At 39.8% G+C, this 16,085-nt stretch overlaps 1 protein-coding gene and 1 long non-coding RNA gene across 4 annotated transcripts; both read right to left on the bottom strand.

Moving 5' to 3' along the window:
- Positions 1 to 301: 301 nt before the first annotated feature.
- LOC143140076 (uncharacterized) lies at positions 302 to 3,701 on the bottom strand. Of its 2 annotated transcripts, XR_012990537.1 has the most exons (4): positions 3,391 to 3,701; positions 2,164 to 2,365; positions 1,535 to 1,625; positions 302 to 1,387 (listed from the first exon to the last, which is right to left on the bottom strand). It is a non-coding gene; the product is annotated as an uncharacterized LOC143140076 (long non-coding RNA). The 2 variants fall into 2 exon arrangements; XR_012990536.1 differs by lacking the exon at positions 3,391 to 3,701 and having other exon boundaries at positions 2,164 to 2,440.
- Positions 3,702 to 7,863: 4,162 nt separating this feature from the next.
- hax1 (HCLS1 associated protein X-1) lies at positions 7,864 to 13,339 on the bottom strand. 2 transcript variants are annotated; one of them, XM_076301206.1, is made up of 7 exons: positions 13,136 to 13,339; positions 12,250 to 12,500; positions 11,561 to 11,769; positions 10,841 to 10,904; positions 9,537 to 9,658; positions 8,456 to 8,561; positions 7,864 to 8,340 (listed from the first exon to the last, which is right to left on the bottom strand). In XM_076301206.1, exons 1-7 carry the CDS (start codon positions 13,204 to 13,206, stop codon positions 8,264 to 8,266), a joined length of 900 nt encoding a protein of 299 aa, XP_076157321.1. In that variant the 5' UTR covers positions 13,207 to 13,339; the 3' UTR covers positions 7,864 to 8,263. The 2 variants fall into 2 exon arrangements, with proteins under 2 accessions (XP_076157321.1, XP_076157322.1); XM_076301207.1 differs by having other exon boundaries at positions 13,131 to 13,218.
- Positions 13,340 to 16,085: the final 2,746 nt, after the last annotated feature.

The following is a 16,085-nucleotide window of genomic DNA, read 5'->3' on the forward strand; positions in this document are numbered from 1 at the left end:
TAAAGCTAAACTAAATTGAGTAGTTACAACTAAATCAAGCCAAGCAAACTCCAATCAAATATTTTGAGTAAAAATTAGTATTAGGTAACCATTTGCACACAATTTAATTTAGCTACATCCAGCCATATAGATTTAGTTGAATTTGCTTAATATTCTCTAATGCAAGAATTACTTAATTTTTTTTAGGTAACCATTTGCACTCAATTTAATTTAGCTTCATCCAGCCATATAGATTTAGTTGAATTTGCTTAATATTCTCTAATGCAAGAATTACTTCATTTTTTTTAGGTAACCATTTGCACTCAATTTAATTTAGCTACATCCAGCCATATAGATTTAGTTGAATTTGCTTAATATTTGTATATAATTTCATTGGTAAAAATTAAGTTAAACTTCAAATTCAGGTTAAATAGTATTAACTTAAATCTCAAACAGAAATGGTATAACTGTCTTTATTAAAACAAATGTTCAACACAGAAACACACATATGAACACACATTGTGACCCTTTGCTCTAAAAAATAATAATTTTCCCGCTCTCAAACCAAAGCAAAAGCAAAGGCAGTAGTGCCAAAGAGAGAGAGTGTGAGCACCAAAAGAGAGAAAGAAAGATTCAATAAATGGTTGTGAACCTTTGACCAAAGCCAAACACCTTACCAGTGAGTGATTGTGTGTGTGTGTGTGTGCATGCGTGCGTGTGTAAGTAAATGTGCCGAGATAGAATGACAGAAAGACAGTGAGAAAGAAAGAATGAGAGAAAGACAGTGAGAAAGAAAGAAAGGTTCACAACCATTTATTGAATCTTTCAAATCAAGTCAATCATGACTGTGTGTGTGTGTAAAAGTGTGCAGAGAGAGAGGACGAACGATAAAGAGAGAGAGAGAAAGAGAGACAGCAGGGAAGAGAGAGAAGAGGCCCACTTGCCCATCTAATGATTTGGTTCTTAAGATTGAGAACCTTGGGTAGGAGCTTATCACCATCCATCTGAATGACAACTTTTTGCATGAATTTGTAATAGTATTGAAGAGTTCAACATTGATTCAATGTGTATATGACCCCTAGCTTCACCAAAGTCCTTTTAGGCAAGTCCCTGCACTCGGCAGCCATAATGCAATGCTTTTTTGGCACTCATCGGGCATCCTATTCGGCAGAAATGCGCGTGCGCAAGGCTTCACGACACCAACCTTACTCCAGCACCGAGTTCACAAGACATGATTGGAGGATTTTTTGAGTGCTGTGTCTCCTCATTAGAAAGTCTCTGGCTTCACTGCACAGCCTTGTGCAACAGACCAAGGTTCCTCCAAAATGATGCCTCCATCCACAACGATGCCGATGTCCTCATGTTCCAAGGGGTGGTTTTCTCTTGACACCTCCTTGCCATGGATATCCTGTACAAAATGTAAAAAGCTGCTTTAGGTTGACGCTTGAGAAAAGGTACGAGCTGGGAGCTGGCTTAAAGGTTTTTGGCTTAAAAATTGGCATAAAAATGCAATTTTTATTGCAATTTCAACATGCCCTTGGTTAGTGTTACTTACCATGTACATGTATGAGAGAATCATCATCTTCACCAAAATAAAGGCACGGGGTCTTGATGGCTGCCTCCCTCCTCAGATGTACAGTCTCTGTCTGTTCAGATACAGGGATATTAATTATTTTGTGAAAATACAATCAATACTCTAAATAATAATAACCTCTATTTATAAAGCACTTTTAATACGGAAGATTCAGTTCAGAGTGCTTTGCAACAGAAAACAGGCATTTGGCAAGCATTTCTTTCCCCTGTATTGGTTGAAACACACCCCATAATCACGTCCCAACGAAGCAGCGCCAGACTTAAATTCTGACAGGAATTGAGTATAACGACATCAGGCTAATAAGTGAGTGTACCAGTTGGGGAAGGAACAATGTGAGCAACGGGAAAATGAGTGAGTGGGTAAATGTATGACGACTCATGTAGTCGTATCAACCCTGAGGAGTCCAGTTATAGTTAGACACAAAATTATAATGCCTCTATCTGTCGCTATGTTGTAATAAGGAACATAAGAGCAATGTGTGAGTAGGGTGACTATAAGTGATGGCAGTTGCAAATAGCAGAAACAGATCCAATGTGATCATTGTATGTAATATGTAAGAGAAGTAAACAATAATAGTAATACAAACTTACACCTTGCAAAATCCTCAAATGTTTGGTCATTTTATGTCCTTTAAACCTTCTTCTGGAACTTATGACCTTCTTCTTCTGGAAAACGGCGGTCACTGGACATCCAAGGTTACGCATCTTTGACCTGTAGCTTGCCTGAATACCCAAGCATCACAGGCATTTCCTGATCCAGTCATCAAGCAAGGACATTTCTCAATACCTGTAACTAAAGAGGATAGAAACACATTTATAATATAAATATAAAGTATACATTTATGAAATATACTTATTTAATACATACACAAATGGTGCTAGTTAATCAAACGATTTTGACACTTCATTTAATTGACATTTGACACATTATCTTACAATCTACCAACAATAGCTACACAGCCCTGCTTGTTGGTCTGACTGTCCCCTTGAAGGGAAAACATTTCGAATTTCAACACCATGGAACAAATAAAATGTTCAAGCAATATCTGCTTAACAGGTGCGTAGCATCAGCCTGTCCAGATCTTGCACTGCTGTTGAGTTTGAGAAATGCCACCACCACCACCATGCATATTCAGCGCTGGCGATGACATGAAATAGTGGTACTCCATTACTGACAGAATAAATAAACACGTTTCTAAACCTAGCGTAAATGTGGCTTTTGCCCAACATTGTCCGAGTTATGACCTGACCTAATCACTCACAAAACATGCGTCCTATTTCTTTCCTTTTTACATGTACCTTGGCCTGCATTCTGAGTCTCCAAACAAATGTATTTTGCAAACTCGGCATTGCTCAAGTTAAGTGTCAGTTGACTCCACAGGGGTCGGTGAAAACGTGTTTGGTCTGCTGCATAACGTGTTCGGTTAGCTAACTAGCAACGTTAAGGTCAACCATATTTCAGGCAAGATCTGTGTTCCAATTCAGTTAGCAGCTAATGTTAACTGTACAAACTTTAATGGGTCCACTGAGTTTCAACGACCTAAATTGTCTAACATTAAGGTATATATTCATTTTGAAGTTATTCAATCAATTACGTCGAGGAGGTAATAAAAGTAAACTTTAAGATGAACTTGTTAGCCCAGTTAACATTATATTGGAGTAGAACTGCTAGGTAAAGTTAACTTTAGCTAGCTTGCTAGACGATTTCTTAAATATTCAAGAAAACAGCTCTATCGTGTCAAATAAGGCAATTAAAGACACTCCAAATTTGTAATGGTAAACTGACTGTCAAATGACGTTTAATAATATACCACTTACCGTTAAAAGTCAAAAGCGAAGATTTCAAGTGCAGATCCCTTCAAGCCAACGGAACCGTTTGCAAAATGGAGGACAATCATCTTTTGGCAGCCAAATAAACGCATGCGCAGCACTGCCTCTGAAGCAAAACCCTTTTTTCTTGCAGATATTACTTAACTGAAATTAGTTTTTTGTAAAACACAAACAAATCTGAAGCAAACCCCTTTTTTTCTTGCAGATATTACTTATCTGAAATGAGTTTTTGCAAAACACAAACAAATTGAGTATATAAATACAGTTTCATTTAAGAAAAAATTACTACATGTCAAAATCACTTTTTTCAGTGTGCCATGCACAAAGACCACTGTATTATCTGCATACATTTGAGTGTTGACATCGGGGCAGACATTTGGCAGATCATTTACATATAGTGAAGATAGAGTGGACCCAATATGGAGCCTTGTGGGACACCTGTGGGTATGCCAAAAGATTGTGATTGATGGTTTTTCACTTGAACAAACTGTGACATATTTGATAAGTATGATTCAATCCAATTAATGGCACAGGAGGAAAAATGAAAAGTAGATAATTTGGAAAAGCATTCCATGATTAATGGTATCAAATGCCTTCTTTAAGTCTAAAAATAGCTCCTATTACCCCTCCTTGGTCTAATAAAGATTTAACTTAAAAAAAAAAAAAGCAATTAGCTGTCTCAGTTGAGTACTTAGCGCATAAGTCAAGTTGCATTTGGTGCAGAGGGGTGGAACATGTGTTTAAAAATGCAACAATTTGTTCAGCTATAAGCTTTTCAGCAACATTGGATACCACAGGAAGGATGTTGATTGGCCTATAGTTACAGGCAGAGGTGGAAAAAGTACGAAAATATTGTACTCAAGTAAAAGTACCAATACCTTGATGAATATATTACTCAAGTACAAGTTAAAATACCGATTTGAAAATGTACTCAAGTAAAAGTAAAAAGTAGTTCATTTAAAATGTACTTTAAGTAAAAGTTACTTAGTTACTTTTTTGGGGGGGGGTACCAGAACAACCAGTTTTACCAAAGAATTTCTAATGAGGAGATACAGCACTCAAAAAATCCTCCATAGTAATCATGGGGTTAGTTTGTAACGCCAATATGGCAGTTGTCTACACATCATATGTCTACACATATCACAACCCTTCCGCGGCAAAACGTCGACATGTGAATACATTGAGCCAATCATGTGGTGTGTTGTAAAATACATTGAGCCAATCATGTGGTGTGCTGTGAAGACATCATGCCAATCATCTGTTGTTATCTCGCTGCTGGAGCAAGATTGGTGTCGTGAAGCCTTACGCACACGCATTTCTGCTGAAATAGATGCACGATAAGTGCCCAAAAAGTGTTGCAATATGGCCGCCGAGTGGAGGTACTTGCCTGAAAAGGACGTTGAGAAATGGAGATCTATGTGAAAAATCACCGGAGTTCTCCTTTAAGTTTGAGCAGTAGTTGATTTTCAAAGTTAGTTGCACTCATCCTTCGGTCGCTTTGCACTGAACAGTAATCCAGCACAACTGAAAAGCCCCTCACAGGCAGCTGAGGCAGGCAGGCCAATATTGAGTTGCAAAGAGTTTTTTTTATATTTGGAAACAAGAAGAAGGTTCAGCAGATTAAAGGGCGTCGTACTGGGGGGGAAAGTGGGAAGTATAGGGCCCCAATAGAGGAGAGGGCCCGTGAAAAGTGGGCACAACATTTTCACCAGGCATTAGTAATAACTCAGGTAATCCACACATAAAAAATCCAAACAACTCCATAAGTAGTCATGTAATGAAGTGGAATAACACAGGGGAAAAGTATTAAACACGCTAAGAAAAAGCACTAAGGCAAGGAAAGGGAAGGAACGAGCTGGAATCTGTATAGAGAGTAGTTATCCTTTCTATCTGTGCAAATTAATATAAGCTTGGTTAGTAGCCTACATATTGATGGGCTATAAAAAGGTTTTTCATAAGGTGTCACACAAGAAACATTTCATGATGGATAAAAGCAAAAAGCTCTCCCAAGACCTTTGCAACCTTATTGTTGCAAAACATATCAATGAAACTGGTTACAGATGCATTTCAAAACATCAGAATCTTCCAGTAAGTAGCATGGGAGCCATTATCTGCAAGTGGAAGAAACATCACTGCATCATCAACCGGCCATGCACAGGATCTCCTCATAATATATCTGACCAGGGAGTCAGGATAGTCAATTCCAAGAGCCAAGGACCACTCGGAGAAAGCTCCAGAAAGACTTGAAGGCAGCCAATTCAATTAAATAGTTCTGGAAGTAACTAAAGATCAGGATTCACAAGAGGGACCCCTGGAATCTGTTTAGAACAATGGGCCAAAATCAGACCTGATACTGCGACCAATAAGTTTTGTCATACAGGAAATGTCTTGAAGCTGTCTTTACAAACAAAGGCTTTTCCACAAAGTATTGAAGAAATGTCAGTAGGCACGTTCAATACTTTTTTCCTGTGTCATTCCACTTTAATACACAAAACTTATGTTTGGATTTTTTATGTGTGTTAATATAATGTGTGGTGAAAATTTCGAATAGACCCACTGGAAGTTTAGGCTAATACTTATTTCCACCATATATTTATTTTACCTGAATATTTTAACTTCCAAATTAAATGTCAAAATGAACGTCAGACGAAATTTAAAGTTTGACTGACTGGATTTTGTATACAAAACATAGTGAAAAATGTGTAAGGTCACTCTCACTCTCCCTTGCTAAAGAGCTAACATGGTTTAGTCCGCCTGCACGATTCATAAGGTAGTCTATCTTTTGTTTATTTAGTTGAACATCGCTAGTAGTGGACAGCTAATTGTTTTGCTGCTGGTGCAATTTCTTTCTCCAAGAAAGCCAAGTCAGGTTAGTAAAAACAAAGGCCAAAACAGGAAAAAGAGAGACATCAAAATGAGGGGAAACAACTGCTAATAAACTTCTTTCCAAAGAAAGGTGAGCACAAACGTCAAAACACGAAATCCCATGGTGTTTGCTTAAATATGTTCGCAATCATTAGTGCTAAAACGAACTGAGACAACTGATTGGAATAGCGGAAAATACACTTTCATAGGTTAGGCTAATCTGATGCATTTCGTGATCCAGTCTCCATCACTTTCAGAAAGACTGAATGGCGCCAGCTTGATTCATGTCCTGTTGTAGGCTACATGCTGATCATTATCACTAGGCTAGTGGTTTAGTGAGCAATTTTTCTCTCTCCCTTTCCGTTAGTATTTTTTTTACTCAAGTAACAGATGGGATTTTTGATGTAGCAAAGTACAATACTTCACTCAAAATGTAATCAAGTTTTGAACATTTTAAAATACCGATTTTATAAACTACTTAAAAAATACAAAATACACAGAAAAACTACTCAATACAGTAACGTGAGTAAATGTATTTCGTTACTTTCCACCTCTGGTTACAGGCAGAGAAGCTGTCTCCACCTTTAAAAAATTTTTTAGGCTGCCAGTTTCCAAACCTTTGGAAAGATTCCTTCTGTAAATCAGTGGTTCACAATGTTTGTGATGGGATGGACATGGACCCTACCACTCTCATGACATCTGCCTCAGTAATACGTTTTTATTGAATATCTGTCCTGTTGGTATGGATTTCAAGATATTAAAACTGTCTGGAGTACCAAAAGACCTTCCAATCGTAGCTACTGAATGAACAAAATAGTTAAGTGCATGGGCTACCTCAAATGGATTGTTTGTAGTCTTGCCAACAACAATAAGTTCAAGAGTTTTTAATTCCTTGTCATTTTATCTGATTAGTTTTTTCAGTTGGCTCCAAATAATTTTTGCATTTCCTTTTGCTTTATTAATTATGGTTAAAAATATTGATTACTTATCAATTAATCATTGCAGCTACAGTGTGCACAGAAAATAGATAACCCTATACATCTATCACAGCCCCAAGATGGTCTACCTAAATGACCCTGACATGCAGGAGTCCAAAAAACATTAATCTGTCTTCTGGCTGTAAACTCACACCAGAGTAAACACACAATCCACTGAGTTTCATAGTGTTTCTTGGTGTTTTATGACCCCAACATTGTCTTCAAGGCAGCGCTGCCTGGAAGGCACTAGGGTTAGGCATGGGTTAAGGTTGGGGTTAGGTTTAGGATTAGGTGCCTTTAAGTCAGTGGTGGCAGCACTGCCCAGAAGACGACGTTGGGGGCATAAAACACCATCGAGCGTTTCATAGTACACTGTAGCAATTAGACATGTGAATGCTGAACACTTAAAGGAAGATCGGACATTAAGGCTGTGATGTCTCAGAACTAAAAAAATAAAAAAAAACCTAAGAAATAATCGATGCCGTCACATAAGGGTATTTTACTTACACAATCTGCCTGTTTCTGAGCAGAATCCGCTTTACAGTAGATTAAGATGAAAGCTTTACAGTAGATTAAGATGAAAGCTTTACAGTCAATAATGAGTATGTGGGAAGCTTGCTCTTGTGTCACTCTTTTATTCTCCTCTCTCCAGTCTATCCAAAGACATGTCAGCAGGAGGCTCTTTACAAAAATAATCTTTTGTACAGACTCTGGTTAGGTCTCACACAAAACCGCTCAGTTCATAACAGATTACACTAATACCTACTAAATAAAATAACCTCATTCTTATAAACACTCTTTGGGGTTAATTATCTACATATTTCCATATGGAAATCACACCATTTTGCGATTTACTGTTGTTTATTGTTTACTATTCCTGGCAACAAACAAACAGACAGCATCATATCACACACTCACTCACTGCACTCATTCGCAGAATTAATCTCAATCCCAATTAATGCGGAAATAAAGAAAGGGTAGCGAAACCGGTGACCAGATGGACGCAAGCAGGAGATGATTCACCCTCTGAAGCCTCCGAAGAACTTGGAGAACAGGTCCATGTTGTCCTGCAGGTCAGTGGAGGACTCTGGACCACCTGTGAGGGAAACCAGAGAGGAAACTTAGTGCCCGCGACCTCCATCACCTTCAGTGACCAACTTAATTAGGACCTGTTTTGTAGGGGTTCTCTGTTTCCGTGGGGATACACTGACCGTTGGGTCCCCTTGACCCCTCAGGGCCTCCTGAACCACCAGAGCGAGTGACCGTGGTCTCCTCGTTGCCCTGCCCGTCCCTCACCGTACGGGTCTCCTCCACTGACTGTGGGCAGGTACAGTACAGACAAGAAACACACATGAAGGCCACCCTAACATCTAATGCACAACTGCTCCGGTGATGTGCCATTACTGCAGAGCCATAATTAGACCATAAACAAGCAAACCTGTATCACAAATATACAACTTAAACTATTTCTTTATTTAGGCTATATGACTTTACTTTAACTGGTTAGTGTTAAAGCAAGCTTTTGATGTCATTGTAAGTCGTTTTGGATAAAAACGTCTGCTAAGATACATAAATATAAACATAAACATAAACCTATACAGTACAAAAAAAAAAATAGCTATGTACTGTGAAGATAACATGATGCCACTCTGGACTGAACCTTTGCTGAGGTTTAAAAAAAAAAAAAAACAATTTGAGCCATTTACAGACAATGTAACAGAACTACAAACACGGTACTAAAGTTGCTGCATAGGGAGGTTCATGCATGTTATTATTAGTGAGCCAAACAATGGGCGTCGCCATGACACATCAGTATTCCAAAATACAAATTTCCATCTCCGGCCAAAGTTGTGTTATTGATTTGAAGTTTCATAATGGTAGTCTGACAGTGCCTGATACAACCTAAGCCGTAAACTTCTTCTTTCTGTCAGTCATATATTATATAAAATATCCCCATTGAGTGCAAAATTGTCAACATTTCCAAAGAAATAAAGGATGAAGAATATTCATTCAGCCCACAGAGACGGCACTAATATGTAAGGGATAAGGGACGACACGGTGGTCTGTTCACAGAAATTAAAGCACGGTCGAGTTTGTAAAACGGCCCCGACGCGAAGCGGAGGGCCATTTAAACCTCGTAAAACCAGAACGGAAGTAGGTTTCAGGAATAAGGTGGTTGAACTATAAACATGGTACTATAGTTGTTGCATAGGGAGGTGCCTGTGTTTCCTATAGAGCCTTAATCTCTGTCTATTGGACCGTGGGGCTGCTGGACGGCTGCTGGACACCTACCCCGTCTGGCTTCACAATCTTCTTGACCGTGACGGACTGGAAGAAGCTGTGTGTTCTGGGCTGAGCTGGTGCAGGCGTCAGAATCTGGTCCAGGCCGCCTGAGGACACCTGGGAGTCCAAATCTGATGAGGAAGAGGAGAGGTTGAGAGAACAGGAGGAAGAAAGTCTGGGTTCACTCCCATACATAAACGACATGGGTCAAACAGATGGTCATTTTACAATTAAATAAAATTAAAATATGTTCTATTACTTGATTTTATACTAAAACAATTACCGGTAACTTCCACTATAATCAGTGGAACTGGTCACACCAGACGTGATAGTGGCATGTATGTAAAAAAAATATATAGAAAAATAGAGCAGTCTTCTAAAACTATTTTTACCCTACGCGAACGGAGCGCTTCAGTTTCGGACGGGACATAATTGCAAAATGTCCTGATAAACACACGTGACCGGTCATGCCCTCTGGTATCATCTCAATGGGCCTTCTGTTTTCCCTCTCCACAACACGCCAAACCATCACAATAAATTACAGCACTAATCCAAAATCTGACTTTAACGAGTTGAGAGAGTGAGAGACCATGAATAGATTTTAAATCTGACCCCCTACTGGACCCAGCTGGTCATCTTCATGGCTGAGTAGACAGTGGTAAGCTGCTTGGCTGGTTTTTCCCATGGCAGGCCCTAAGCCATGGCAGTGCCAACAGGAGAGAGGGCAATGATCTCTCACCAAACATGAGACTTTACTTGAAGGTATCTACATACGAATAACATGACACCGTCATAACTTGTTATGACAAAAACCAAATGACACTAAACCTAACCCTACCTTGTCATGACAAAAACCGAATGACACTTGACAGAAGCGAGTGACAGAAGCGTTATGTCATAAACGTTTATGACTTGTTCATAATGTTTATGACACGTTCATGACAGTGTCATGTCACTCTTATGTAGATATCCTCAAGTAAAGCATAACCCAAGAGACTTTCTAATGAGGAGACACAGTACTAAAAGAAGACTCCGTAGAAATGCATGGGGTTAGTCCGTAACGGCAATATGGCAGTTGTCTAAACATACAATCCACCCCTTCCTGTATGCCTCCCCATTCACTTAAATAGGAAAATAGCTGCCCGACAACTGCCGAAAGTGTGTTACCAAGATGGCCGATCAGCTTTATCATCTCGATCAGCTTTATCATCTGATGGGAGGCAAGAGCCTGCTGTGCTTTATCCTCCTAGTCCACTGGCTCTGTTATTAGTTTAATATTTCAGTTATTCATTCAGTGTGTCAGTGGGTCTTACCTCCATCTTCTTTTTTGGTATCCAGAGGAGCGCCAAACAGACCATCACGCCAGCTGTCATGAAACTGATAAGAAGAACAATCAACGATCGTCAGTGACAAGCATCGACTAAACACTGGTCAAGCTAAACACAATTATACTGTTTTCTTTAGCATGTAATAGGAAAATTCTGCCGATTTTTCACACAGATTTCCGTTTCTCGAGGTCACCAAGTACTGTCGATACGGAATAAAACGACTACCGTGCGACTCGTGCAGCCTAGCTCCAGTTGCTGCACCCAACAGCTATAGCAGCCAGGCAGCTACTGTGCTACACTCTGGATTTGAAGATGCCTCCAGAGTGTAGCACTGTAGCTGCCTGGCCATGGCTGCTATAGCTCTGGGATGCAGCAACTTGAGCTAGGAAGTTCCAATTTTTTTTCCCCTTTTACTTCGTACCGACAGTACTCGGTGACCTTGAGAAACAGAGATCTATGTGAAAAATTCTCCTTTAAGAGCCTAACGCCCAACACACAGTGCATAGTGATGTGAACAACCAAATTAGAAGATTTAATGTAGCAAGCATGGACATGATCAAACCAAACACAATTCTACGCTTTTTTTTCGCAAGAGTGAAAGCCATGAATGTTTGCAACACACAGTGTACACTACTACCAGTGCATGCATGTTAGTGACAATATGTACTGTATGTGCGAAGCAAAGGCATCCAGGTGTGCCCCTACCTTTGAGAAAGGTGACCAGCGTTGGAATGGGGAGTCTGGAGAGGGTCCGTGGCTGTCTGGGGGGGCCCCTGGCGGTGGGGGGCCCGAGGGGGAGGGCCTATCGTCCGGGCCCTTCAACATGAAATCCCTCAATGAGCTATTTTTATCCCCCGACTCTCCGCATGGACCTCTGCCCTGAGGTGGGTGAGGGGGCTCTAGACTGGGCATCCCTGGCACACAAGAACAGAGAGGAACATGTTGGTGCACTTGTGGTTATTGAAATGATATACGCTAGCCATTTCTTTTCCGTCTCCAGCGAAGTTCTGCAAGACTGAGTTGATTTACAGTAATGGAGCTAATAAAATAGCCACCATCGAAACAAAATCAGCATGCTCATACATGACCGAAAAAACACCTGATATTATTTAGGTCTGTCTGCACAACACTGGAAAGACTTCCCTGCAGACATATCTGATCAGTTTAAGATTGACCAGCTAGTATTGAGCATCTTAAGGGACGTTTCACATGATGGGGTATGTCTTAGTTGGTCATACCAACTAACAGCAGCTAAAACCATCTACCAGAATTAACTGGTTTTCAGGTGGGGTTTTTCCCCCATGAGGGTTGACCAATCTCATATAGGAACAGAGTGAATCTAAATGCACTTATATATTGGCTCTAATCCCTCACAAGCGTGTAGTTTAACGCACCGAACGGTCCGTGACGTTCCTCCCAGCGCCCGAGCTCAGAGAAAATATCCTCCATCTCCCTGAGGATTTGTCCGAACATCGGAGGCTCGTGAAGGCGCATTCCGTTAGGTCCCATGCTGAAGCCGAATCGCCAGGCATCGTCCAACGGGTCGCGACCTCCTGGCCCTTCGAACGAGCCAGGGTAAAAACCCTCCCTTTCATCCTCCTCATCGTCGTCTTCATCATGGGTCATGCTATCGAAGAAGGGTTCCCTGTAGGAATAATTTGACAATTGTATAGGCGATCACACTGTAGGAACCTTCAAGCATTTCACTATTATTTTGGTAGGGTATGTGATTATTAAGTATTTGTATTAATATTTCTGCAATGTAACTTTAAAACAATAAGTGGCAAACGTGCATAGATATTACACACCATGCGTTGCATAACTGTTTACTAGTGGAAACTGAAAGTGGCTTCTTGCTGGACCCCAAACAAGCTTCACGAAGTCTCGATCATCTAAAAGTGACCACATTTCAATTTCGACTTACCGAGACGCTAGTTTTTAATGTATGATGCCTTGCTGTAAACAGTGTTTACAACCTTCAGCAACGCAGGTGTCACTTTAAAAATGACGCAGATAACCCTACCAGAGTTCCACAATCTAACCAAATAGATCGAAAAGATCAGACAAGGTCAACTTACTAATATGTGGTCAATTGAAGCCAACAATCACATTAGTTCTAAAAAGATTAATAAATCGTATGACTACACTGACAGCTGTTTACTAACGAGCTTGTTAGCATAAACTACACTAACGTTATAGGTGGCTAACGTTAGCGCTAAGTGATAAACAAACTGTACTAAAGGGCATTAGCAAAACGTTCTCCTCCAATCATTACTTTACCTTGGACCATACCGTCCGTATGGTCCTCCGGGAACCCCAAAAAATCCACGGAAAAGATCAAATATGCTCATTTAAGGCGAAACTTCAGGACGAATATGATTGCATTCCCTGGACAGAAGTGGAGGTGTAGGAGCTCGTGTCGTAAAAACACTGAACTTACGACATGACCATGATGCAACTGTTACCGTAAAACTTTCTTTTACTGTCTATGATGATCGAAGTGCTATCAAAAGCGCTCCTGAATGCCTGAACCCACACCCTTATACAGCAAGTGTATAACTCTTCATAAAGAGCATGATTATACAACAATGATCTGACAAAATAAAGGTAAATCTCAAGTAAAATAGTATCCTCTACAGAAATCAGATGACATATTGCCCTACTAGCTGAAGTTTTACCTGCCAGCCATGAGACAGACAACCCCCCCCCCCCCTCCAGATAATCAGGGTAAAGCAAAGCACATTCCTGTGCCTTGAGACAATCATATACAACCACCTATTTTCAAACCCCACACAAACTAGACACACCTCCATTCCAACACAGTTCCTGAGAACTTCAACTGAGCCTACATAATATTGTAGGCTACACATACAGCGGGGAAAATAAGTATTAACATCAACATTTTTTAGTATACTTCCAATGAGGCTATTTGCATGAAATTTTCACCAGACATTAGTATTAACTCAGATAATCCACCCATCTAAAAAAATCCCAACATTAAAGTCCATAGGTAGAGTTATGTGTAATAAAGTGGAATGACACAGAAAAAAAGTATTGAACACGCCTGCTGAAATTTCTTAAATACTTTATTATTTTTATATATGCCTTTATTCGTAATGACAGCTTTAAGGCATTTCCTGTATGATGAAACTAATTAGTCACAGTATTCTGGTGTGAGTTTGGCCCATTCTTTTAAACAGATAGTCCTTTAATATTGAAGATTTCATGGGGTCCCTGTTGTGAATCCTGATCTTTAGTTAACTTCCAAAACTGTTCAATTGAATTGAAGTCAGGGCCTTGATTTCCTTTCTCTGAAACCAATTGAGAGTTTCCTTTGCTGAATGGTTTGGATCATTGTCCTGCTGGAAGGTCTAGCCATGTCTCATCCTCATCATCCTGGTGGATGTAAAGATTCTCCCAGAACAAAATGACTCTATTCATCATTCCTTCCTACTGTATAAAGTCTGCTAGTACCATGAGATGAAAAACAGCCCACACCATGATGCCAACACCTCCAAACCTCACTGTTGGTAGGGTATTTTAGGGTGATGCACAGTGCCATTTCTCCTCCAAATATGGTGTGTAGTATGACATCCGAAAAGTTACATTTTTAACCACAATACATTCTCTCAGTATTTCATAGGATTGTTCAAATGTTGTGTAGCAAACTTTCAAAGAGCTTTGACATGTTTTTCTTCAGCAATAGAGTCATGCGGGATGAGCGTGCATAGAGGCCATGGCGGTGGAGTGCATTACCTATGATTTTCTCTGTAACAATGTACCTGCTGCCTCCAAATCTTTCTGGAGCTTTCTCAGAGTGGTCCTTGGCTCTTGGGCTACTCTTCTGACTATCCTTCTGACTTCCTGGTCAGAAATCTTGCAAGGAGATCCTGTGCATGGCCAGTTGATGATGTAGTGATGTTCTTTCCACTTGCAAATAATGGCTCCAATACTGCTTGCTGGATGATTCTGAAGTTTTGAAGTGCATCTGTAACCAGTTCCATTAATATGTTTTGCAACAATAAGGTTGCAAAGATCTTGGGTAAAAGCAAAGAGCCCTCCCATCATGAAATGTTTCTTGTGAGACACCTTGCTAACAAAAAACCTTTTTATAGCCTACCAGTATGTACTAACCCAGCTTATATCAATTTGTACAGATAGGGATAATTTCTCTAACTACTTTAGATTCCAGTTTGTTCCTTGCCATTCTTTGCGTTTGTGTACTGCTTTTTCTTAGCGTGTTCAATACTTTTTCACTGTGCCATTCCACTTTTTTTTACTCATAACACTACTTTTAGACATTAATGTTTGGATTTTTATATATGTGTGGATTTACCTAAGTTAATACTAATGTTCGGTGAAAATTTCATGCGAATAGCCTCACTGGAAGAATACTTACTGAAAAAATTTTTGACGTGTTCAATACTTATTTTCCCCGCTGTATAAATTCCTCTTTGACATCTTGAGGACCTCTGGCTATATAATAATAATAATCTAAAATGTCAGTCATTACAAAGTCCAGCAGCCGCACTATAAGACTCAAATTGTTCTCTTACTGAATATGATCAACAACTAATCATTTTACAAGGCAACTGTACAGAACTTTAAAATCCATTTACAGTGGCAAGAAAAAGTATGTGAACCCATGCTTAACTCATTGAATGCCAAGCTGTTTTCGGGAGCTTTGTCCTAGAGTGCCAGCAATTCTCTACCATTGTTGATTTTTGTACAGCCACAGCATATTCTGTGTTATAGCTATGATCACATACAATGGCTCGATTAAAAGGTGAGACTTTAAGCTCTTGGTGGGTGCAAACTGTGTATTTCTACACGCCTCTGTTCCTGAGAAATCCCAAGCTAAACAGTGGCTAGTTTTCATCAAAATCACTGTTTTTTTTTCTAGAAATGGAGATATAAAATGTTGCCTGTCTCTTACTTGTGTAAACTTTCCGGGAAGTGATCAGCGAGACCTGGCGAGACTGCCACCTAGTGATAGACCCACGAAAATGGCCTGGTTTTGACCTGACGTGCATGAGTCACCGATTCGACCCAAAGCGGCAACCGAGTTATGATAAAATGTTCAGATTGTGCGTTTTCATGAGTTTTCGATCGTCATATATTTCATTTCCATTCATCACATATAAGGTTAGTGTCTAGTTTCGTAATTAAAAAAAAGCTAAAAACGTAGGCCTAATATTACGTTTTTAGGCACGTTACGTGGCACTCAACG

This window comes from Alosa pseudoharengus, unplaced genomic scaffold, assembly GCF_046254945.1.
Source record: "Alosa pseudoharengus isolate Yale_2024_CS ecotype anadromous, Long Island Sound unplaced genomic scaffold, YU_APseudo_1.1 YU_APseudo_1.1_scf_23, whole genome shotgun sequence".
Lineage (NCBI taxonomy): Eukaryota > Metazoa > Chordata > Actinopteri > Clupeiformes > Clupeidae > Alosa > Alosa pseudoharengus.